The following is a 23,870-nucleotide window of genomic DNA, read 5'->3' as shown; positions in this document are numbered from 1 at the left end:
CTTTCTCTTCTCTTTTCTTTCTCTCTTTCCTTTCTTTCTCTCTTTCTCTTCTTTCTCTTTCTTTTCTTCTTTTCTTTTCTCTTTCTTTCTTCTCTTTCTCTTCTTTCTTTCCTCTTTCTCTTTCTTTCTCTTTTCTCTTTCTTTCTCTCTTTTCATTCTCTCTTTCTTTCTCTCTTTCTCTTACTTTCTCTTACTCTCTTCTTTCTTCTCTTCATTCTTTCTCTCTTCTCTATCTCTCTTTCTCTTTCTTTCTCTTTTCTTTCTTCTTTCTCTTTCTTTCTCTTCTATCTCTTTCTTTCTTTCTCTTTCTCTTTCTTTCTCTTTCTTTCTCTCTTTCCTTTCTCTCTTTCTGTCTCTCTTTCTTTCTTCTTTCTTTCTCTCTTTCTCTTCACTTTCTTTCTCTTTCTTTTCTTTCTCTCTTTCTTTCTTTCTTTCTCTTTCTCTTCTCTTATCATACTTTCTCTTTCTCTTCTCTCTTTCTTTCCTTCTCTTTCTATCTTTCTCTCTCTTTCTTTCTTTCTTTCTCTCTCTTTCTTGTCTCTTTCTCTCTCTCTCTCTTTCTTTCTTTCTCTTCTTCTTTCTTTCTTTCACTTCATTCTCCTTCTCTTTCTTTCTATCTCTCTTTCTCTTTCTTCTCTTTCTTTCTTTTCTTTCTCTCTTCTCTTTCTTTCTTTCTCTTTCTCTTTCTTCTTCTCTTCTTTCCTTTCTTTCTTTCTTCTCTTTCTCTTTCTTTTCCTTTCTCTCTCTTTCTCTTTCCTTTTCTCTCTTTCTTTCTCTCTTTCTCTTTCTCTTTCTTTCTCTCTTTCTCTTTCTCTTTCTCTTTCTTTTCTCTCTTTCTCTTTCTTTCTCTCTTCTCTTTCTCTTTCTTTCTCTCTCTTTCTTTCTTTCTCTCTTTCTTTCTCTCTCTCTCTTTCTCTCTCTCTTTCTCTTCTTCTTCTCTCTCTTCTTTCTCTCTCTTCTTTCTCTCTCTCTTTCTTTCTCTCTCTCTTCCTTTCTCTCTCTCTTCCTTTCTCTCTCTCTTTCTTTCTTTCTCTCCTTTCTTCTCTCTCTTTCTTTCTCTCTTTTCTTTCTCTCTTTCTTTCCTCTCTTTCTTTCTCTCTTTCTTTCTCTCTCTTCTTTTCTTTTCTCTCTTTCTTTCTCTCTCCTTTCTTCTCTCTCTTCTTTCTCTCTTTCTTTCTCTCTTTCTTTCTCCTCTTTCTCTCTCTTCTCTCTCTTTCTCTCTTTCTTCTCTTCTCTTTCTTCTCTTTCTTTCTCTTCTCTTTCTTTTTCTTTATTTATTTCTTTCTTCTCTCTTTCTCTTTTTCTTTCTTTCTTTCTTTCTTCTTTCTTTCTCTTTCTCTCTTTCTCTCTTTCTCTTTCCTCTCTTTCCTCTCTTTCTCTCTCTCTCTTTCTCTTTCTTTCTCCTCTCTCTTTCTCTCTTTCTCTTTCTTTCTCTCTTTTTCTTTCTCTCTTTCTCTTTCTCTTCTCTCTTCTCTTTCTTTCTCCTCTTTCTCTCTTTCTCTCTTTCTCTTTCTCTTTCTTTCTCTCTTTCTCTTTCTTTCTCTTTCTCTTTCTTTCTCTTTCTTTCTTTCTCTCTCTTTTTCAAATTCAAATTGGCTTTATTGGCAGGACCAAAATACAATTAGTGTTGCCAAAGCAAGAAAAGAAGTGTGGCAGGGGAGTGGATTATGGTAGTGGGGATGGGGTGTTGGGGGCAAAATTTGGGGAGTGATTGTCCATTTGGAGGTCTTTAGTTCCTCTCATCTTATGACATGTGGTGACATATTGGGCGGCGACCTCCACCATTGATTCTTCTTCCCCCAGCAGGATGCAGAGTTTCCTCTCCTCGTCCATGGATGGGAAGTCTGGGGTATGGGTGGTAAGTTTCTGGAAGTGGGAATCCCTCACTGCTGAGTATTTGTTGCAGTGCAGCAGGAAATGCACCTCATCTTCCAAAGCCCCCTGCTGGCAGTGCTGGCACATTCTGTTCTCTCGTGGCTTGTATGTCTGTCGGTGCCGCCCTGTTTCCACCTCTAGGTTGTGGGCGCTTAATCTGTATATACTCAGGGTCTGCCTTTCTTTGGGGTGGCGTAGCCTTTCCAGGTATGGAGCCAGTGTGTAGTCCCTCCGCAGTGACCGGTAGATGGTGAGTTTCTGGGAGTTCTCCAATTCACTCTTCCAACCCTCTATGTATTGCATCTTGCAGCTCTCTGAGATCTCTTTTATTTGGGCTTTAGTTAGGGTGTGTTGCTGACTTTGGTTAAGCTGGCTGCCGAGGTTCCTGGCTTGCTCTTGGCTCTGGCTCAGCAGGGCTTTATGATGGTAGGAGCTGGGGTTGCTGTTCTGTATATGCGCCTGGTGTGATAGCGCCCTCTTGTGTATAGTGAGCCATAAGGGGAATCGGCCCAGCTCTGCCCGACAGGCTATGTTTGAGGTGCTGCGATGTACCTGGAGGAGATATTTGCAGAACTCCAGATGGAAGGCTTCGGTTGGGCTGGAATCCCACTTTTTCTGGTCTGGATAGGTTGCTGGACCCCATACCTCGCTGCCATATAGCAGTATAGGTGTGATGACGCTGTCGAATATCTTGAGCCAGACTCTCACCGGTGGTTTGAGGTGGTACATTTGTCTTCTGATGGCATAGAAGGTTCTGCATGCTTTCCCTTTCAGGGTCTCTGCTGCTTGCTTGAGGCTCCCGGTTTGGCTTAGCTCCAGACCGAGGTAGGTATAGCTGCTTGTCTTCTCTAGCGTGGCACCATTTAGTGTGAGGGAGGAAGTGGAGGTTTCTTTAGAACTCCTCTTTTGAAACACCATGACTTTGGTCTTCTTTTGGTTGATGGGCAGCGCCCATGTGGTGCTGAATGTTTCCAGCACGGCCAAGCTATCTTGGAGGCCTCTCTCGGTTGGGGAAAGCAGCAGGAGGTCATCTGCGTACAGCAGGATCTTCACCTCTCGGTCGTGCAGGCTGAGACCTGGGGCAGAGGAGGATTCCAGGGCCGCTGCCAGTCCATTTATGTAGATGTTAAATAGAGTTGGGCTCAGGCTGCAGCCCTGTCTTACCCCAAGGCACTGCCGGAAGAAGGCCGTCCTCTTTCCATTCACCTTCACGCTGCACCGATTCTCAGTGTTTGAGCTCTTGATGACGTCGTAGGTTCTGCCACCTATTCCGCTCTCCAGGAGTTTCAGGAACAGACCTGGGTGCCACACTGAGTCAAAGGCCTTCTTGAAGTCCACAAAACATGCAAATATTTTCCCCTGTTTTTTTTCTATGGATGTGGGTCTTGATGAGGCTTTGCAGGGTGTAGATGTGATCCGTGGTGCGATGGTTTGGCATGAACCCAGCTTGGCTTCTGCTGAGGGTGTCCCGCTGGGTGAGGAAGGTAATGATCCTTTTGTTAATAATGCTGTTAAATAGTTTTCCCAGAATGGGAAAATACACTCTCCCTCTCCCTCTCCCTCTCCCTCCCGGCCAGCGGTTCCTTTAAATTTCTTCATTCTGCGGGTCCGTCAAAAAGCGGATCCCGTGCCATCCGTTCACATCAGTTTGGAATGGATCCGCTTTTCCACCTTTTTGGCGGATTTTAACTGAGACAAAAAACTGAAATGTGAAGGAAGCCTAACCATGGCATACAAAGCCATCCACAAACTGTGTCCTCCGTACATCTGTGACCTCGTCTCCCGGTACTTACCTGCACACAACCTCCGATCCTCACAAGATCTCCTTCTCTACTCTCCACTCTCCACAATCGCATACAAGATTTCTCCCGCTCATCCCCCCTACTCTGGAACTCTCTACCCCAACATATCAAACTCTTGCCTACCATGGAAACCTTCAAAAGGAACCTAAAGACCCACCTCTTCCAACAAGCCTACAACCTGCAATAACCACCAGTCCTCCAAACCACTGCACGGCCAACTCTACCCTCACCTACTGTACCCAGCCCTTGTAGACAGTGAGCCCTCGAGGGTAGGGTTCTCTCTCCTCTAGTACCAGTTGGTGACTTGTTTTGTTGAAGATTATTGTACTTGTTTTTATTATATATACCCCTATTCAAATGTAAAGCGCCATGGAATAAAAGGCGCTATAATAAAGATCGGCTATATCATTCTGTGCATTTTTAAAGCTTTTGGATGCAGTCAGAAAATGAAAGTTAACGTCTGCCTCCTAGTGGAAGGTTTTGAAAATGATGAGGTTTGGATGTTGATTTATTCAGACAGGGTTATATACAGCCTGGGTGAGCAGTATGGGGTAAAATGATTACATTTTTCAGCACTTTTCCATTTGGGCTTTTTCTTACAAACTATTTGCTTTTATAGAATTGGTGAAATAATATTGTTATATCCATGAGATGTTCAGGATGTAATATTGGACTTCCCAGATAAACCCTCCGTCTCCAGTAACTGATTAAAATCATCCTACTAGTAATGCAAAGTTCACTCTTCATAAACTATTGCTGCTCTATAGCATTATTATTGGGGCCAGGATAGTGCACAAATAAGAAGGAATACTGGCGTACTGGACCTTCCGTTTAATTGCTAGAGGAGGTTTTTCAGCTCTTAGGCTATGTTCGCATGCAGTATTTGTTTTTACTACTTTTTTTTTTTTTTTTTTTTTTTTTTTACAAATTAATGGCTGCTTTTCACAGTATCGGCAAAAGCTATGAGATCTCCTGCACACGGTTTTTTTCTCCCCCAGACAGCATTTGAGAACTGCAGTGTTTTTTTAAAATCTGTGGCATGGCAATTCCTTCGGCGTTTTAGCAGGTTTTTTTTCACCCATAGAAAGAAATGAAAGTAAAAAAACACTGCAACACATTTTTGCAGCGCGTTTAGCTGCGTTTTTGAAAAAGTTTTGATGAATAAAAGAAACTTAATCAAACGTACCATAAGCAAAGTACAAATCCTTAAAAAAAAACACCCCCCCCCAACAAAAACGCTGCCAGACATTTGTATTGCCATGAGAGCAGGTTTTGTCTGCAGAAAGAAACATTATAAACAGTGTGAAAGTAGTCGTAGACATTGTATACTTGGCTAATTACTATCCTCGAGTTACAGCAATGATGACCTGATATCGGCGCTGGCTCTCAGCCGCTCCACTGCTGGCCTATAAGGATAGAATTCCATTGGTTCCTTAATCTCCTGGTTCAGGGTTACTTGGGTAAATACTTAGGGTTTTGGGTGCAGCCGTCAGTCCTTCAATACTGATTGTCTCATTTCCTTTTAGCCCCACCACCCCAAACACTCCTGTGAGCCCTACATCTCCGGTCAGTCCCTCCTCTCCTGATGGGACTCCATCCAAGCACTCGTGTCGTGGGAACCATCTTCATACTATTGGGGGAGTGGCTGACAAAAACGTCTGCAGTCGATGCAGCAACAAACGCTGGAACATGATCAGGTCACCGCTGAAGCAGAAAGAAGCAAAGAAGTCTAGACAAGGAGCCGTCACCGTCCTTTCTGTAGGAAGGTAATATCTCCGTAATTATTATTATTATTATTATTATTATTATTGTGAATTTGTATAGTGCCATTTATTCCATGGCGCTTTACATGTGAAAAAGGGAAATATAAACAAGTATAGTAAACATGTGTAAGACAAGGGACACACAAGTACATAAGGAGAGGGGACCCTGCCTGCGAGGGCTCACAGTCTACAGGGATGGGTGAGGATACAGTAGGAGAGGGTAGAGCAGGTCATACGGTGGTTCAGTAGACCGAGGATCATTGCAGGCTGTAGGCTTGTCGGAACAGGTGGGTCTTCAGGTTCTTCTTGAAGGTTTCCGTTGATGGTGAGAGTCTGATGTGTTGCGGCAGAGAGTTCCAGAGTATGGGGGAAGCATGAGAGAAGTCTTGTATGCAGTTGTGGGAAGAAGAGATAAGGGAAGAGTAGAGCAGGAGATCTTGAGATGATCGAAGGTTGCTTGCGGGTTGGTAAATGGAGACCATGTCATGGATATATAGAGGAGACAGGTTGTGGATGGCTTTGTATGTCATGGTTAGGGTTTTGAATTGGAGCCTCTGGGCAATAGGAAGCCAGTGAAGGGCTTGGCATAGGGGGGAGGCTGGGGAGTAGCGGGGAGACAGGTGGATTAGTTGGGCAGCAGAGTGTAGGATGGACTGGAGTGGTGCCAGAGTGCTAGAGGGGAGGCCAGAGAGGAGGAGGTTGCAGTAGTCGAGGCGGGAGATAAGAGCATGCACTAGTGTTTTTGTGGTTTCGTGATTGAGGAATGAGCGGATCCGGGAGATATTTTTGATTTTGAGGCTGCAGGAGCAGGCGAGGGCTTAAATTTGTGGTTTGAAAGAGAGTGCAGTCGATCACCCCAAGGCACCGAGCGTGCGGGACTGGGGAAAGAGAGCAAACATTGATGGATAGATCTGGTGGAGGGGTAGAGTGAGATGGGGGAAAGATGATGAATTCTGTTTTGTCCATGTTCAGTTTGAGAAAGCGAGCAGAGAAGAAGGCTGAGATAGCAGACAGACATTGTGGGATTTCGATCAGTAAGGAGGTGAGGTTGGGTCCTGATAGGTAGATCTGCGTGTCATCAGCGTAGAGGTGATACTGCAAACCGTGGGATTCTATGAGCTGTCTCAAGCCGAAGGTATAGATGGAGAATAGTAGGGGTCCTAGGACAGAGCCTTGAGGAACACCTACAGACAGGGGACGAGGTGAGGAGGTGGTGTGTGAGAGGGAGACACTGAATGTTCGGTCTGTTAGATATGACGAGATCCAGGATAGGGCCAAGTTTGTGATGCCAAGATATGAGAGAATCTGTAGCAGGAGGGAATGGTCCACGGTGTCGAAGGCAGAGGACATGTCCAGGAGAAGGAGGACAGAGTAGTGTCGCTTGCTCTTTGCGGTTAGTAAGTCGTTAGTGACTTTAGTTAGGGCAGTTTCAGTTGAGTGATGCGGTCGGAAGCCAGATTGTAATCGGTCAAAGAGGGAACAGTAGGAGAGGTGGGAGGACAGTTCAAGATATACATGCTGTTCCAGTAGTTTTGAGGCGTAAGGGAGAAGAGATATCGGGCAATAGTTAGACACAGAGGATGGGTCAAGGGAGGGCTTTTTGAGGATGGGTATGATTGAGGTATGTTTGAAGGATGAGGGAAAGACACCATTTGTAAGTGAAAGGTTGAAGAGGTGTGTTAGAGATGGGATGAAGACTGTGGCCAAGTTAGGGATAGAGTGGGTCGAGGGCACAATGGTGAGGTGTGATCTTGACAGAAGGGTGGAGAGCTGATCTTCTGTCATGGTGGAGAAGCTGGCTTTTGCAGAACAGTGCTGAGCGGCTAAGAGGGGCATTGGGGGCTGCGGGCCAAAGTTTTGTCTGATCGTATCGATCTTCTGCTTAAAGAAGGAGGCAAAGTCTTCAGCAGAAATGAGAGGAGAGGGAGGAGGTGCTGTGGGACGGATTAGAGAATTGAAAGTGTTGAAGAGCTGTTTAGGCTTGTGAGCCAGGGAGGATATGAGAGATGCGAAGTAAGTTTGTTTTGCGGCAGAGAGCGTGGACTTAAAGCTGGCAATGGACTGCTTGTATGCGTTGAAGTGCTCAGTAGAATGGCTTCTCTTCCATCTCCGCTCAGCGGCCCTGGAAACTCGTCTCAGTTCTTTGGTCAGGCTGGTCAGCCAGGGCTGACTGCTGATTGATCGAGTTTTGCTCTGCTTGAGGGGGGCAGCCGAATTAAGTGTTGCTGTTATTGTGGTGTTATAAAAAGTGGCAGCAGCGTCTTTGTCATGAAGGGAAGCTATGTCTGTAAGAGGGAGAAGGGACTCAGAGTGATTGTAAATTGAGGTGTTTGAGATTCCTGCGAGGGTGAGCGAGTTTATGGAGCGGGGATTGCGGAGTAGGAGAGGAGAGTGAAGAGAATGTCAGTAGGTTGTGGTCAGACAGGGGGAGGGGTGAGTTATTGAGATTAGTGAGGGAACAGAGACTGGTGAAGATAAGGTCCAGCGTGTGACCATCTTTGTGACTGGCCGCAGAGGACCATTGAGTGAGGCTGAGGGAAGCCATGAGCGATAGAAGTTTAGAGGCAGCCCGGGTGGAATTGTCAATGGGGATGTTGAAATTGCCCATGACGATGGCGGGGATGTCAGCAGAAAGGAAATGGAGTAGCCAGGTGGTGAAGTGGTCGAGAAAGGTGGAGATGGCTAGTTCTGGGGGGCGGTAGATGACAGCCAGTTGGAGGGGTAATAGATGCGAACGGAGTGCACCTCGAACGAGGGAAGAGTAGCGGAGGGTGGCAGAGGAATTGGGGTAAAGGAGCAGGTATCAGACAGGAGCAAGCCAACTCCTCCACCACGTTTGCTGCTGGGGCGAGGGGTGTGAGAGAGATGGAATCCGCCATAGGAAAGCGCAGCTGGCGAGGCTGTGTCAGAGGTGAGCCAGGTTTCAGTGATGACAAGGAAGGAGAGTTTGTTGGTGATAAAGAGGTCATGGATAAACGATAGCTTGTTGCAGACAGAGCGTGCGTTCCATAGGGCTCCAGGTAAGGGGGTTGGGGGAGTGAGGGCTGGATGAATAGGTATGAGGTTATCATGGTTGCGAAGACGTGTAGAGGATCGTGGCAGGGTGTTAGAAGTGAGTATGGGGATGTGTTGAGGAGGGCCAGGATTTGGGGATACGTCGCCAGCAATGAGGAGTAGCAGACAGAGCGTTAGAAGGTGGGAGCAGGATAGGACATGTGGCCGTGTGTGTCTGGAGACAAAGGATTGTATGTGGAGGAACAGTTCTGACGAAGAGGTGAGATGGCTGGGAAGGATGGAGGGGGGAGATGACTAGTTCCTTACTGGGAGGGGGGATTACAGCAGTTAGGTAAAAATAGAGTAGTATGGGAGTGATTGTAAAAAGAAGCCGAAACATTGTAGTTGTGGTATTTTCCGTTACCTTGCAGTCAAATTCCAGTCCAATTCTAGTCTAATTCACAGTAGTGTACTTAGAAATCTGTACTTCGAAATATGGATTTTGAAATAGATGGAGACAACTACGTCTGGAGCAGACCCATGCTGCCGTAATCAGTATATATATGTGTTTGTACGTCATAGATCTTTCTATTAAACATCAATCGTGTATTTATCATTTAGCACCCAATGACAGTGCGCTTAAAGGGAATATGACAGGAGGATTTTCTACAGAAAACGTCAATATGGCTGCATGGGTCCTAGGATATTTATAAAGATGTAGTGATCCGATGCCCCAGCGCTGGGAAATGAAGATTTGAAACCACATGTAAATTAAGAGTGTTGACCCCTCCCAATGCATTTTTAGACTTGTATGGGTGTGGCTACAAAGCTAATTTAGGCTTCCCTGGCCGCCGCCATGCTTCACTGTTGGAATCCCTGAGCCGCCGCAATGCTTCACTGTAGGAATCCCTGAGCCGCCGCCATGCTTCACTGTAGGCATCCCTGTTAGTGTATGCTTTATTGTTCCTTCTCCAGACATACGTTATCTCTGAACCATGGGCCTAAAAGATTCCAGTTTTGTTTCATCACCACACAGAACAAAATCCCTAAATTTCTGCAGTTTTTTTATATTCTTGTAAGTATATTGGAGCTGACATTTATTGAGCTTTTGTGTTAGTAGAGGTGATGTCATGGAGACTTTCAATATTTTGTATGTGCCCTACTGTGCAAACAAAAACCTCAATGCCTGCTGCCACAAAATCTTACTGCATGTCTTTTGCTGTCACTCGAGGGTATTTGACCTCCAGCCTTTTCAGGAATGTGGTGCAGTTGTTAACAGGTTCCACGTTCTGCCATTTCCAGGCAGTGTAGCCGGCGTTCCTGTAGCCTCGGCGTTCCTGTAGCCGACTTTACCGTAGCTGACATTCCTTTAACTATGAACTTGTGAACTCTCCTTACAGCTGTGTCTCAAGCAACATTTTTTTTGCCTTTGCTATCTTTTTGCATCCTTATCCTTGTTTGTACAAGGCAATGATCTCTTATCTTTTTGGACCACTATTTGACAATACAGCAATATTCGTGAGCTGGAAGCCATTGCCGTTGAGAAATAGGCTAAGATTCCTTAGGAACGCTACCAGGAGCCGCTGTCTGGCTTTGTATCACGATTTCAGCAGGTTATTACAGCCAGTCTTGTTTTACAAGTGATTAATGTCTGTTCTCAAAATGGGGAGAATAATTCTGAGATGGCAGGCATTTTATAAATTTGAAGAAACCACTTGATATTATTTGGTTTCTTGTAAAGGGCAGAAGGTTTGTACCTTTTGATAATAAACCTAATTTGCGGCAGGGGATGGGACTAATTTTGATTGCAGTGGTAATGGCAGCTCTTTAGTGGGGGCTCGGTGTCAATTTCCACCGATTTGATACTGATGACTATTGCCAGATAATCACTATATAAATGATATTTTATCTTGTTCTAAAACCATTTGTTATTTCTCTCCATATCTGTGATTTTTGCAGTCAGTGAGTATTAACCCCACCTTGTCCTCACCGCTAAGAAGTAGATGCAATTCTTTCCAGTCTAGTCAATAGCAAGACTAACAATTTGCTGCTTCTGGATGTAAAAAAAAAAAATTCTCCATTTAATGTCGATTTTAACGTTTTTACAATTTGACAGGGATTAAAACTAAGTCAAAGATAAAGCTGTAAACCTTTTCAGATATTAATCATTTTATCTACAAAATATAATTTCAGAGAAATCAGATTAATAATTCAGATTGAGCTGCAAGTCAGGTAATGTAGAAATATGATGCGTTCTGCATCTTACTTTTAGCTAATGCCTGAGCAAAGCTCCCTGTTCTGCATGCAGGTCTCCACTAGATGGCGCCTGCAGATGAAGTTAAGCCGTAAGAATCGATGAGCAGTGACTGCCCTCTAGTGGACACTTGTAAATACTGTACATTATACTTTTTTTTTTTTTTGCAGTCTACTGTCTCAAGTTTTAGCTTAAAGGGAACCTGTCACCTGTTTTGGCCGCTATAAGATGCAGCCACTGCCTTTCAGGGCTTATGTAAAGCGTTCTATAATGCTGTAGATAAGCCCCCAGTCCCACCTGGAAGACCAGAAGAATAAGTTTTATTATACTCACCTGAGGGGCGGTCCAGTCCTTGTTTGTTCCTGACTATGAATGATTTTTTTTTTCTCTGACAAATCTATGGTTTCTTGTCAATGCATGTGCAGGTTCAGAGTCACAAAGGTAGAGCCAAAGTCTAAAGAAAGGAAACGTTTAATGTCTGATGGAACAGAAGCAGCAAATGGCGATGTACCTCCTACACCAGTGAGTGTGGACACCAGGCAGCGAAGCGGCACTGAGACAGAGGTAAGGAATCCCGGGCAGTCACTGCGCCCTGCTATAGTGGAGCGCTACACTGCAAGGCAACGTTAGGCTTGGCTATAGATTCAGCCTGACAGGAAGGCTGTCAGCATTAGATGACTCGGTGCACCCCTGGCTTGGCTGAGCCGTCTGGTGCACCTTCTCCAACCTTTGTTCTTTGATTGACAGCTTTACAGGAGCCAGATGAGGGTGGAAATAGATGGATGAGTAGGTGGAGAGGATGCACTGGACTGTCCGGCTGTACCATGGGTACACAGAGCGGCTGTGCTTGGGGTTTGAGCAGTTATTTTGGGCTGACAGAATCCCCTAAATACATAGTTTCATATGTATACTTCACAGAGTAAACTTTTTTTTAAAAATCTTTTTCCATGGGGAATTCTAATTGGCATGTATCCTCTGAACAGAGTTTTACATTCTTGTGTGTGTCAGTATATCGCACAGATATTGGGAGGATGCGATATTAAAGAGCTACAGATTCTGTGTATTAAAGGGGTTGTCTGGCCTTTGGGTGCAAGTCCGCAGTTACTCCATGACTGCAGACTTGTGAATCCTCGCATCGTCCGTGCTGTGAGGATTCTCTGGTGTTGGTGGCAGGCTTGTGATTGCAAGTATATGCTATGTACACATGCTGTCATGTGCAGACTAGACGGGCGCAGCCTTGCTCAGTGCAAGTGTATTGGGCAAGGTTGGACAAGTCTAATGAGACTGTGGCATGGACAATGCAAATCACATACTTTTAGTCACACGACCGCCGCTCTCGCCACTGGAGAATCCTCAGTGCGCAGTGCAAGCGATGTGAGGATTTACAAGTCTGCAGTTACAGGTTGCAAGTCTGCACATGTGCCTACAACCCCTTTAAGGCAATATCTTCATAAACCACTACTAGTATGTAACTCGTAGGGCTTGTAAGTGCTGGGAAGCTTTCTTCTCAGATGAGCTTTTTGTAAAGCATGACTTGCTGATGAGAGCTGAATATGCTTTAGAGCGGATCTGTCTCGTGTCATATGATGCGTAAACGCCGCTCTTCTCCTTAATCTGGCATTTATTTTACTCTTATTCCTTCTCCTCCTCTCCAATGCCGAGATAAGGCCCCTATTCGCCTAAATGTATATCTAGTCTTGTTAGCCAAAGGGGTGTGATTCTCAAGAAAACGCCAGCAGAGGAGAGTTGAGGACCACACCCACTTGTTTCATAAGAGCGGATTTACACAGAAGGAAGATATATCTCCAGAATGGAGTGGCGCAGGAACAAAAGAAAAGCGGCATTCACACCAGATAATAAAGAAATAATGCATAACTTACCGTAGTCATAGTGAGTGACTGGTCCTCTTCATTATGCTGTAGCAATGAATATATGTGTGTTTATATGTGTGCCTATCTATGTATATTATGATTCTAAGAAGAGTCGTGATGTCTTACAAATCTGCAGTTATTCCATTTCTTGGTTCTGGACATTAACCAGTGATTGAGCTAAAATTTTATATTTCTGTTTTCATTGCAGAATCAAAGCTCGGTGGACACCTGAAGTGTGAGCGTAAGTAATACTTTCTGCTATGTTATCTGTCAAACTTTCCATGATGACTAGATCTCGGACAGTCTGTGTACTGAATGTCCATGTCACCAACATGTATGTGAGCATATGACCTAGGAGGAAATGTATACAGCAGTCTCTATGCAAGAGGGTATAAGGCTATGTTCACATGTTGGTTTTTTACAGAGGTTTTTTATGTACATTTTCAGCTGTGTTTTCCAGTATCAGCAAAGTCTGAGATTCCAGAAATCTCATGCACACAGCTTCTCTTTTTTTATCCTCAGTATTTTGTGCAATACCTTGTTTTTTGCAAAATGCAGCATGTCAGTTCTTTGTGTTTTTTCAACCATAGAAAGTAATGGGTAAGTGCAAAAACGCAGCAAAAAACACAGAAATCAGGTTTTGCTGCATTTTTAGTTAAAAAAAAAAAAAAAAAAAAAAAAAGATAAAAGCAGGTACAGCAGTATATGAAACTATTTATTTTGGTGATTTTTCCCAAGTTCGGCGCACCGTCTAAAGGGCGCATGCGCCGGCAAAAGCATACCGCTCAGATGTGTTTCAGGCACAGAATGCCCTTGATCACTGGATGAGAGATACTGGATGAGATACTGCTCGGATGCATTTCAGGCACAGAATGCCCTTGATCACTGGATAAGATACTGCTCAGACGTGTTTCAGGCACAGAATGCCCTTGATCACTGGATGAGATACTGCTCAGATGCGCTTCAGGCACAGAATACCCTTGATCACTGGATGAGATACTGCTCAGATGCATTTCAAGCACAGAATGCTCTTGATCACTGGATGAGATACCACTCAGATGCGTTTCAGGCACAGAATGCCCTTGATCACTGGATGAGATACTGATCAGATGCGTTTCAGACACAGAATGCTCTTGATCACAGAGGATTTGAAACAAACACATGACAGAATATTTAAAACACGCTGAGCGATGAAGCAACATGTACTACACAGGTTTGCAATAATTTAAAAAGGCAGTGACAGCAGCATTTCATTAGTTAATAGCCGCGGGTGGATTGCGATTCCAATCGCGGTTATTGCTGTCGCATGTCAACTATTCAAAACAGCTGACTTGTTTGGGGAATGATGTGGACTCACCGCCATAGCCCATAACAAAGGGAGGGATACTGACATCTGCATAATTATACGTCCGATATCGGTAAAGGGTTAATCTCATGCCTTGAAATAAAACTTAAAAGATTTTTTTCAGTTTGTTGACAATGGAACTTTTTGCTTCTCCACATTATACCGTGGGTCAGCGGTTTCCTTGGAGTGGTAATGCTAGGTTATGAACAGTTTTGACAAATGTATGATGCGGTGAGGCTTTAAGTTTTGTCAGTCTACAAATACCATAGTGACGGTTAATAGCGGTTGTAACCATGGATATCTAAGCTACTGCAATGCCCTACACATGGGCTAAGAGACACAGCAAATCAGAAGAACTATACTACATTTCTAATTGGAGGAATTTGCTAATATTTATATTATTACTCCTACATATTGAGGTAGGATCTTGGAGATGGGATTACCCATTTTAAATGTCTGCTTACCCTGCAGGTAATCCATACAAGAAACATATTGACAGGAAGTTTTATCTTAAGAGTCCAAAAGGTCAGGATTTTATTTTAAAAAGAGAGGATTAAATAAAAAAAAAAATGTAAGCATTTGTAGGTAGTTGTGTAAGGATCTTCCGTTCCACGGTGCGCTTCATTACATTGCTCGCCATACTACTTTACGATCACACTACTGTTTTCATCTTCCTCTGGTGTCGGCAGAATGTCTGAGCCCTTCCATCTGTGAAATGAATTGACATGCTTCTTCCGTGCTCTGTAATGTAACTGTTCCCCTGGCCCTCACTAGTCCGGTCTTTTCACACATCCCCGCTATCAGACATCGCGGTTTACAGCCTGTTAATGTGACGGCACACAGCCCGGCACTGCGCTCGCCGAATGCTGCGAATTCCCCAAATGTCGCAGATCTTGTGCCGCTCCTTATAGCCATTTCACCGGAGGCAGATAATGTCAGCGGTCCTGCAGGAGCCTGTAACGAAAATTCATTTTATTGTGTGTATTGGAAGCGGCTCCAGGGGAAATGCTTACGGTACAGGAGGGAGGCGTTACATGTCGCGTGCGCGGCGCAGGCAGCGCATTGACTAAACCCACCTTTCTTTTTCTTGCAGTTTTTCATCTGAGAAGACCTTGGAGTGGAGATTTTATTGAGTGTATTGAAGCCGAGGCGTCTGTGTTCCCGGCCTGTGTTCAGGACACGTCCGACTTTTCCAAATCCGGATTTTGTAGCCTTTTTAGCAGAAAGCTTCTGTAGAGGAACGTCAGTTTTTTACATCTGTATATAAAAGCTGTATATTAGGATGACACTACATGTACATACATTAATCCGTACTAATGATCTGGAGTAATATTTTTATAGTAGGTATGGTCCCCATGACGAGCTTCTCGCTGTGAAATGACGGCTGCTTTAGACTTTATTTCACTAAGAAGGTAAAATAGAATAAAGCTGCTACTCTGTAATAGGGTCATCATGCCATAGGGCATAGGGTTGCTCTTTATAATACAGGATTGGTGATGGGATGTAATATATAAAAATCTACCTTACCTGTTCACCCCCTTTTTAGTTTTAGATGTATGATTATGGAACAGCTACAAACTACAGACCTTTTGACAACTGAGTTTTTTTTTGTTCATTTTTTGCTTGTGCTTTTTCATGTTTTTAGCGGCACGGTGTTCAGAGACTTTCAATCATGCTGCTGACCGGAGAATCAGTCAAGTTGATATCTATCCATCGTTTTGAGCTAATGGGGTGCAGTGGTCCGACATTTCTTGTGTGTGCATGCCAAATGTCTGATGAATCCGCTGCACCGTCATCCCCTCCTTTCCCCCTCACCCAATTATCTGAGCAGAAATATGTTCCAATCACAATACATAGATCTCAATTCACTATAATGACCAAGGATTGCTTCGCAGGGCTAACCGCACTGACAAGTAGGATGCATAAATGTCCACTAAAATGTCATCTTTATTATTGTTCTTAAAAAAAAAAAAAAAAAATTACTGTGAAAGGTAATATTACTCATTTTACTCTTCGCCACGACAGCACCCACTGGAGGTATCGGATCCGCCCATTTGGAACAGGAAACCCTACAGGAAAGATAAAAGGGGCGGTCCGCCTTTCCTCCTCAGTTTTGGTTTCCTGTTCCAAATGGAGCAGGATCCTGCAGGATCTTACCTGGGCCATGCATCCGCCTGTGCGGTCTCTTCGGGAACGGCAGGGGCTGCGGTCCGGAGGCAGCGTCGGGGGAGACTCCGTTTGACGGCTCCCCCCTCGTCTGGTGGCATAGTGGTAATGGCCGGGTCCGGGGAGGGCCGCCCGGTCTTACCAGGGAGCGCGCCGGTCTGGCATCCGGGAGATTCCCCCCCCCCCATTCCCATCGGTGGGGGTATAGCGTGGATGGTGAGGCCATGTGCGCGCGAGCCGCGTGTGTTAATAGCGGTGGCGCGGGAGCAGGCCGGCGCCCGACGCTCCCATACCCCGGAAGTAATAGTTGAACTTCCGGGGTAAGATGGCGATGACGCGGCGCATGCGCCCTGTGACAGGGCGACTTCCGGGGCAACGATACAGATAAAACAGCGCTGCAGCGCTGCAACATTGGAACATGTCGTCCCCCGCAGAGTCGCAAACCCCAGCAGGGGATTCAGCTGGGGGCAACTCCACCAGGGACCGCAGCGCCAGGACGGAGACTGCCCGCAGGAGCGAGGCAGCAGAAACCCGATCCAAACCGTCTCAGCCATCTGAACCGGTATTAAGCTTCACTGGGTGAGTGTGCAAAGCATATGCTCTACCTATTAAGCTAACCTCCTCTCCTCCCCCCCCCTCCCCCCTCTCTTTACCTTTGACCTCCCGTTTCAGTCAAAGAAAAAAGGAAAAACAAAACATAAAGAATGTGCACTATGTTCAGAGCCTCTCCCTGACTCCTACCCCAAAAAACTCTGCAAACAATGCATGAAAGAGACCAGGCAGGGGCCGACGATATCTTCTCAGGATATCCGAGCCATAATTAGGGAGGAAATACAAGCCATCAACCGCGCCAGCACTCCCGCAGAGTCCAGGCATAGAAAACAGGTTATTGTCAGTTCAGAGTCAGAGGAAGAACAGGGGTTAAACTCAGGCTCCGCATCCACGTCCTCATCATCATCCTCGGAGGCGGAAGGACGCGCATGTTTTCCTCTGGACAGCGTAGATAACCTGGTAAAAGCGGTTAGGAATACTATGGGGTGTGAAGAGGAAAGGGGAGCCCAGACCGCGCAGGACATTATGTTTGCGGGATTGGCAGAAAAAAAGAGGAGATCATTTCCAGTAATACCGGCAATTAAAGATCTCATCAAAAGGGAATGGGAAAAACACGACCAGAGGGGTTTTCTCCCATCCGCTTCAAAACGGAAGTACCCGTTCACTGATGAAGATCTATTAAAATGGTCTAAAATACCAAAGGTGGACGCTGTCATATCCTCCACTTCCAAACAAACCTCGATCCCGGTCGAGGACGCAGGATTGTTAGCAGACCCATTGGACCGAAAGGCTGAATCCTCGCTCAAAAGGTCCTGGGAGTCCACCACCGGGGTATTCAAACCCGCAATAGCCAGCACATGTACTGCTAGGTCAATGCTGGTATGGCTAGATCAATTAGACCAGCAGATTGAGCAAAGAGTGTCAAGGGAGAAACTGCGTGCAGCCATCCCGTTGATAAGAGGGGCAGCTGCCTTTATGGCAGACGCTTCAGCGGACACCCTAAGACTTGCAGCAAGGTCGGCAGCCCTGGTGAATAACGCCAGACGCGCGCTTTGGATAAAAAGCTGGAAAGGGGATGCACAATCAAAATCCAAAATTAGTGCAACCCCATGCGAGGGTGAGTTCCTCTTCGGAAAAGCCTTAGACGAAATTCTCGCCAAGGCAAAAGAAAGAAAAAAGGCCTTCAGTGATTCTCCCATTCCGTTTTATAGGAAAACCTTTAAAAGACGGCCATTCGGGAGAAGAAGACAATTGGACAGAACGAGATGGGCCACGAAAGACGAAAAGCAGAAGGGTACCATCTTCAGAGGGCCAACATATAGGAGAGAAAAAAATTAAAAGTTTAGACCCACCGGTTGGGGGCAGATTAAAATTTTTTTTTACCAAATGGGAACAAATTACGTTAAACCCATGGATTTTGAATATAATCAAGGAAGGAATAAAGATTGAATTCCTTCGAATCCCCTATGAGTTCTTTGTTATAACTCGCCTTAATTCCTCACTTCAGCAAAAGGCTCTCGAAGACGAGATTCGAGTCCTGCTAGCTAAAAAAGTTTTAGTTGACGTCCCTGAGGAACAACAGGGTAGAGGCTTTTACTCTCCCCTGTTTTTGGTGTCTAAACCAGACGGTACATTTAGAACCATTATTAATTTAAAGAAGCTAAATTCATTTATAAAAAATTATAAGTTCAAAATGGAATCGATTAGATCCACTATAAAGCTTCTTTTCCCAAATTGCGTAATGGCAGGGATTGATTTAAAAGATGCTTATTAACATCTCCCTATACACAACAGATTCCAGAAATACCTAAGAGTCGCAGTGGAAGTCGAGGGCAGGATTCGTCATTTCCAATACGCGGCCATGCCCTTCGGGCTTTCCACGGCACCAAGAATATTTACCAAGGTGATGGCAGAAGTGATGGCCTACCTTCGCCAAAAGGACACACTAATTGTACCATATCTAGACGACTTCCTAGTAATTGGGAATTCAGTCAAACAATGTACTGAACGCGTGACTGACGCAGTCTCCTCTTTTCAGAGCCTTGGCTGGATCATCAATATCCAAAAGTCCAGACTCGATCCGCAATCTCTCCAGACATTTCTAGGATTTCAACTAGATTCCTTGACCCAGAGATGTCTACTACCCCAGGTAAAAATCATCCTCACAAAACAAAAAATACAAGCAGCTATAGATAAACCACGTGTATCCTTAAGAGGAGCAATGTCACTATTAGGATCACTAAATTCTTGCACCCCGGCAGTCCGGTGGGCCCAGTACCATGTCCGTACACTACAACACCAGATCCTCCAGGAGGATAAGCGACATAGTGGTCGTTTACAGAGCAAAATAACCCTGTCACAAAAAGTCTTGACTTCCCTAGAGTGGTGGTTAGACGATGACCATTTATGTTCAGGAGTCCCATGGGTTATAGTTCCATCCTGTATTGTAACCACCGATGCCAGTCCCCAGGGCTGGGGAGCCCACATGGAGAATGGGTTTTATCAGGGAAGGTGGAGTAAAGAGGAATGTGATTACTCATCTAATTTAAAAGAACTGACTGCAGTGTTCTATGCTCTATACAACTTCCTTCCGCAGCTCCAACAGAAGCATGTAAGGATCCTGTCGGACAATACCACCACAGTGGCATATATAAACAGACAAGGAGGAACTCGATCAGAGACTCTGATGTCTTCAGCGGCAAAAATTTTAAACTTAGCAGAAAACTATTTTTTGTCCCTCTCGGCCCTTCATATAAGAGGCGAGAGCAATCAAAAGGCAGACTTCCTAAGCCGTCACACTCTACGACAAGGAGAGTGGTGCCTCAATCGGAAGGTCTTCAGGGACATAGTAGCCGCATGGGGACAACCCGAGGTGGATCTTTTTGCCACAAGGGAGAACAGGCAGATAAAAACCTTTGCCTCCCTATCTCCGTCAGATCACCCAAACATACTGGACGCCTTTCTAGTTCCATGGAATTTCAACCTAGCGTATGCGTTCCCTCCATTGATCCTCCTACCTCAAGTAATTCGGAAGATCAGAGACGACAAAGCAAGAATAATCTTAATAGCACCGTTCTGGCCAAAAAGACCGTGGTTTTCGTGGCTGCAGATTATGTCGATAACAGATCCTTGGGTCCTTCCGACTGCCAATCTACTCTCCCAAGGCCCCTTTTTCCACCCTCAAGTGCTCAGCTTGCACTTGACGGCGTGGAATTTGAGAGGCAGTTATTGAGGACAAGAGGATTCTCGGAGTCCTTAATTGCTACACTACTACAAAGTAGAAAACAGTCCACGACCCAGATTTACATTAGAATATGGAAAAAATTTCTTCAATTCCATACAGTACCTCATACAACAGAAGTTCCGATAATCCCAATCTTGGAATTTCTGCAGTAGGGGAAAGACTTAGGCTTAGCAGTAAATACACTGAGAGTACAAATATCGGCATTAGGAGCACTATATGGCCATAATATAGCAGGCAACAAATGGATAACTCGTTTTATTACAGCATGTGAACGAATAACTCCAATCCACATACCCTCCGTCCCTACATGGGATCTAAATCTGGTCTTAGACGCCCTAACGGTAGACCCCTTTGAGCCGATCGACACAATACCCTTCAAATACTTAGCACTTAAAATGGCCCTCTTAGTATCACTAACCTCAGCTAGAAGAGTGGGTGATATTCAGGCCTTGTCAATAGATCCACCTTTTTTTCAAGAATACCAAGACAGATTGGTATTAAAACCAGACCCTGCCTACCTGCCAAAAGTGGCAACAAAATATCATAGATCTCAGGAGATACTCCTCCCAACCTTCTATAAAAATCCCTCTACTCCGGAAGAGCAGAGGTTCCATACTCTGGACGTCAAAAGAACTGTCCTAAAATGTATTGAGAGGTCCAACAGTTGGAGGCAGAGTAGGGCCCTATTTGTTTCATTTCAGGGCTGTAAGAAGGGGTATGGAGTCACGAAGAGCACCATTTCCCGGTGGATCAGAGAGGCCATTCGTTTAGCCTACTCCGCAAAAAACGAAGATCCTCCAGGGAACATCAGGGCGCATTCCACCAGGGCAATGGCAACCTCTTGGGCGGAAAAGGGAGATGTTCCGATTGAAACTATATGTAAGGCGGCAGTTTGGTCATCCCCTTCTACCTTCTATAACCACTACAGACTTGATCTTTCATCAACCTCTGACTTAAGCTTTGGCAGGACTATCCTTGGCACGGTGGTCCCACCCAGGTGATGGTCTCTGGAATCTCTCCAGTGGGTGCTGTCGTGGCGAAGAGTAAAAAGCCGGATTACTTACCGGTAATGCTCTTTTAATGAGTCCACGACAGCACCCGTTCACTTCCCCCCCCTAAAAAGATATCAATAGTTAAAGTATTACCAAATAATGGATAAGAAAGATGTTAAAATAAGAGAACATTGCCTAATCCTTGGCGGTCCTTCTGGTACTCTGAAACGTAAAACTGAGGAGGAAAGGCGGACCGCCCCTTTTATCTTTCCTGTAGGGTTTCCTGTTCCAAATGGGCGGATCCGATACCTCCAGTGGGTGCTGTCGTGGACTCATTAAAAGAGCATTACCGGTAAGTAATCCGGCTTTTCTCCTGTGTTTGGGTCTCCCTGGCCCTCAAACTCGCATCTCCATTTTCACAGGCAGCAGCTCCATGTATGAGCTCTCCACTGACTATAAAGAGAGGACTGATGCTGTCTGTAAAAAACATGGACGTGAAAGCAAAGGGATTCAGTGGAGGTCAAAATGAAAAGCGAAATGTCTGCTTGCTAACTTCAGTAGCTCGCCACTCCACTGCCGCTGGATAGAATTGTGCGCCCTGCCATTATGTAAGCAGAGGGTTAATGAAGCTGACCGAACCAAAGATGTGAGAGTTGCACATCTTGCCTAGATTTGCCACATCAGTAGTAAACTATAAAATTAAAATTTATTCTTGAGAACGAAGAGGATTTTTAAAAGAAAAACTAATTGCAATTGTAAAGTTGCTTGTTTTTATTAGCACGTTCCAGTTTGACCGATTTATAGTATTGAGACATCTTACAAAGACTAGATAACTCACCAGGACTCTGACAGTTCAGGCATCTCCTGACAAAGCTCTCAGGTGAAACACGTGTTGTGGGATTGGTCTACTGAGCTGTCATGTAGTGTGGGTGATTTATCTGGTCCCAGCGTTATAGGACTATTGTGGGTATGTAGCATTATGCTTGTGTGCTGAGGGAGTTTAGCTTTTTGTAGCAGAGTAATTATATTTGCGCTTGAATTTTGTCTATTTAGAACCATCACTCAGGCCTCATTCAGACTTTATTTTTTCTAGGAACAACATTAGTAACATTGTTTTGTAGCAGATACATGTGCTTCATCCTACCTGTGTCAGCGTTGTCAGTGCACAAGCCCTGAAAAGTAACATGTGAGACCAGTTGCCCTGCTGAGCTGGTGGTCACTAGGGATTTTTCTATACAAATTTTTATACATCAATTATACATAACCTTTTAGCAAATATTTTTTACTTGAAAGACTCATCAATATGCAACAAGAAGAAAAAAAAAGCTTTATATTTTTATAAAATGTGACCAGTAATCACAATAAAACATGTTCCTGCGTATCGTCAGTGTTGTGTCCTATTTAACTGCTGCGTTCTGCGCCATTGATTACGATTGTCTTCCTGCTGACGATGTCCCTTACTGCCAGGCCTTATATCTACAGTCCTTAAAGAAACTGAAAGGACCAGAAATCTTTCACAAAAACCAGAGGTGAGCACTGTATTCCTGCATTTGATTCATCCCCATGTACCCTAAGCAGCTCAGCCTCTTTCTGTAAAATGGATTAAACCGTACTATCTGCCCCAGGGTCCACAAGTGTGGAAGAAAGCTGGTATCGGTGTTTTAACTGCTGCAGCCGGACCAGAACTGTTAGACATTTAGTTGCTGCTACCATCCTCTGGACACTGAGGTGCTTGTGAGACACAGACCATTTCTTTACCTATTTCTCAGGTATATTTGTAATATGAGATGTTAGTAGAGCCATAAAGTAGGAAATAGAGGAATTCAGCGACTTTTTTGTGGATTTTCTATGTGCAGCCTTCCAACATTACAGCAAATAAAATGACTGCAAGATCTTGGACTGTACAGGAAAACTTGCTTAACTAAAATCGATAATCTCTGCCATCACTTCCTGTTCTGCCGCCATTGGCTATGGCTCTACTACCCAAACTTCCTGGTACACCAAGAAATGTTTGGGGTCCGATTCATTCAGACTGGCATTTCATACACTAGTTGTCACGATGTGACTGGCCCTGCGTGAGGTGACCCGACGATCGGTCAATCACCAAACAACAAGACAAAACAAGGGGACACAATTGCAACGGTGGGCCCTGTAATAGGGAACGGGGAAAGTGACACCTCCTGCACTCTCCTGAGGCTGGGTCCTGGACTAGCCTGATGTCCCTATACAGCTTCTTTCAAACAGTCGCCGACCAGGATACCTCAGCCCTAACTTACCCTGCACCTATCCCTCACTAGGGAATTGGTAAGTGCGGACACTGGTCCCACCGCTGCACTAATACAACACCAAGGAAAATAACACAGGAAAAAACAACACTTGGCTTTCTCTGCTGTCATGCACAGGACAGCAGAGTAAGGCACCCGAACTCAGCTTTCAGCTGAAACACTGCTCCAGAAAGCTCCTCCATTCAGCAGCATCACCACTGCGCCAGTTAAGCTGAACCACCTCTGCACCAGGTAGGACCAGTCTTCACAATGGTTGGTTTCCAAAGGACCTGTATTACCAACAGTCAGCTGGTGCACCAGGTGACCTTATATAAAAAGGAGGAAATGGTCCCCACCAGCACCAGCAGACTAACTAAACATGTAGTAACACCAGCGGCCACCGAGAGGAAAAACTGACATTAACCCCCGATGGCCTGAAAGGAAAAAAGTTTGTATCAGAGAAGCCCAAACTGACACAGATCCAAAAATGGATCGTGACACTAGTAATAATGACGGATGTGCAGATGTAAGATGCCCTGAATTCGTTATGGGTCGATCGCCACTTGATGTGTATGTTAGTGGCATGCACCTCACCAGAAATGTGACTCCAGGGACTACCACTTGAAGAATTTGATGGGCTGCTGTAGACTTGCCCCTTCAAACCTCCGGTCCTCCCCATTTTGTTAGCTGCTTAAAATTGTTATGAAAGCGCCAAAAGTTGCAAAAATATGCAACGTTTACTTTGTGC

The 23,870-nt window shown here is 44.8% G+C and overlaps 1 protein-coding gene across 1 annotated transcript; it reads left to right on the top strand.

Annotated features, from left to right (window-relative positions):
- The first annotated feature begins 5,131 nt into the window (after positions 1-5,131).
- LOC141088578 (RELT-like protein 1) lies at positions 5,132-22,245 on the top strand. The gene is made up of 4 exons (XM_073574732.1): positions 5,132-5,443; positions 11,114-11,252; positions 12,768-12,800; positions 14,998-22,245. Exons 1-3 carry the CDS (start codon positions 5,367-5,369, stop codon positions 12,789-12,791), a joined length of 240 nt encoding a protein of 79 aa, XP_073430833.1. The 5' UTR covers positions 5,132-5,366; the 3' UTR covers positions 12,792-12,800; positions 14,998-22,245.
- The last annotated feature ends 1,625 nt before the right edge of the window (positions 22,246-23,870 follow it).

Source organism: Dendrobates tinctorius, unplaced genomic scaffold (assembly GCF_039654945.1).
Source record: "Dendrobates tinctorius isolate UK_male_01 unplaced genomic scaffold, ASM3965494v1 ptg000039l, whole genome shotgun sequence".
Lineage (NCBI taxonomy): Eukaryota > Metazoa > Chordata > Amphibia > Anura > Dendrobatidae > Dendrobates > Dendrobates tinctorius.
Note: the sequence above shows the minus strand (reverse complement) of the source record. Positions and strands in the feature narration are given on the sequence as shown.

What these genes read in the sequence shown, in the direction of transcription:
- LOC141088578 (XM_073574732.1), top strand. Translation starts at nt 5,367, where the DNA reads ATGATCAGGTCACCGCTGAAGCAGAAAGAAGCAAAGAAGTCTAGACAA. An exon ending in ACCGTCCTTTCTGTAGGAAG is followed by an intron (nt 5,444 to 11,113) that starts GTAATATCTCCG and finishes ATGCATGTGCAG; the next exon opens with GTTCAGAGTCACAAAGGTAG. An exon ending in GAAGCGGCACTGAGACAGAG is followed by an intron (nt 11,253 to 12,767) that starts GTAAGGAATCCC and finishes TTTTCATTGCAG; the next exon opens with AATCAAAGCTCGGTGGACAC.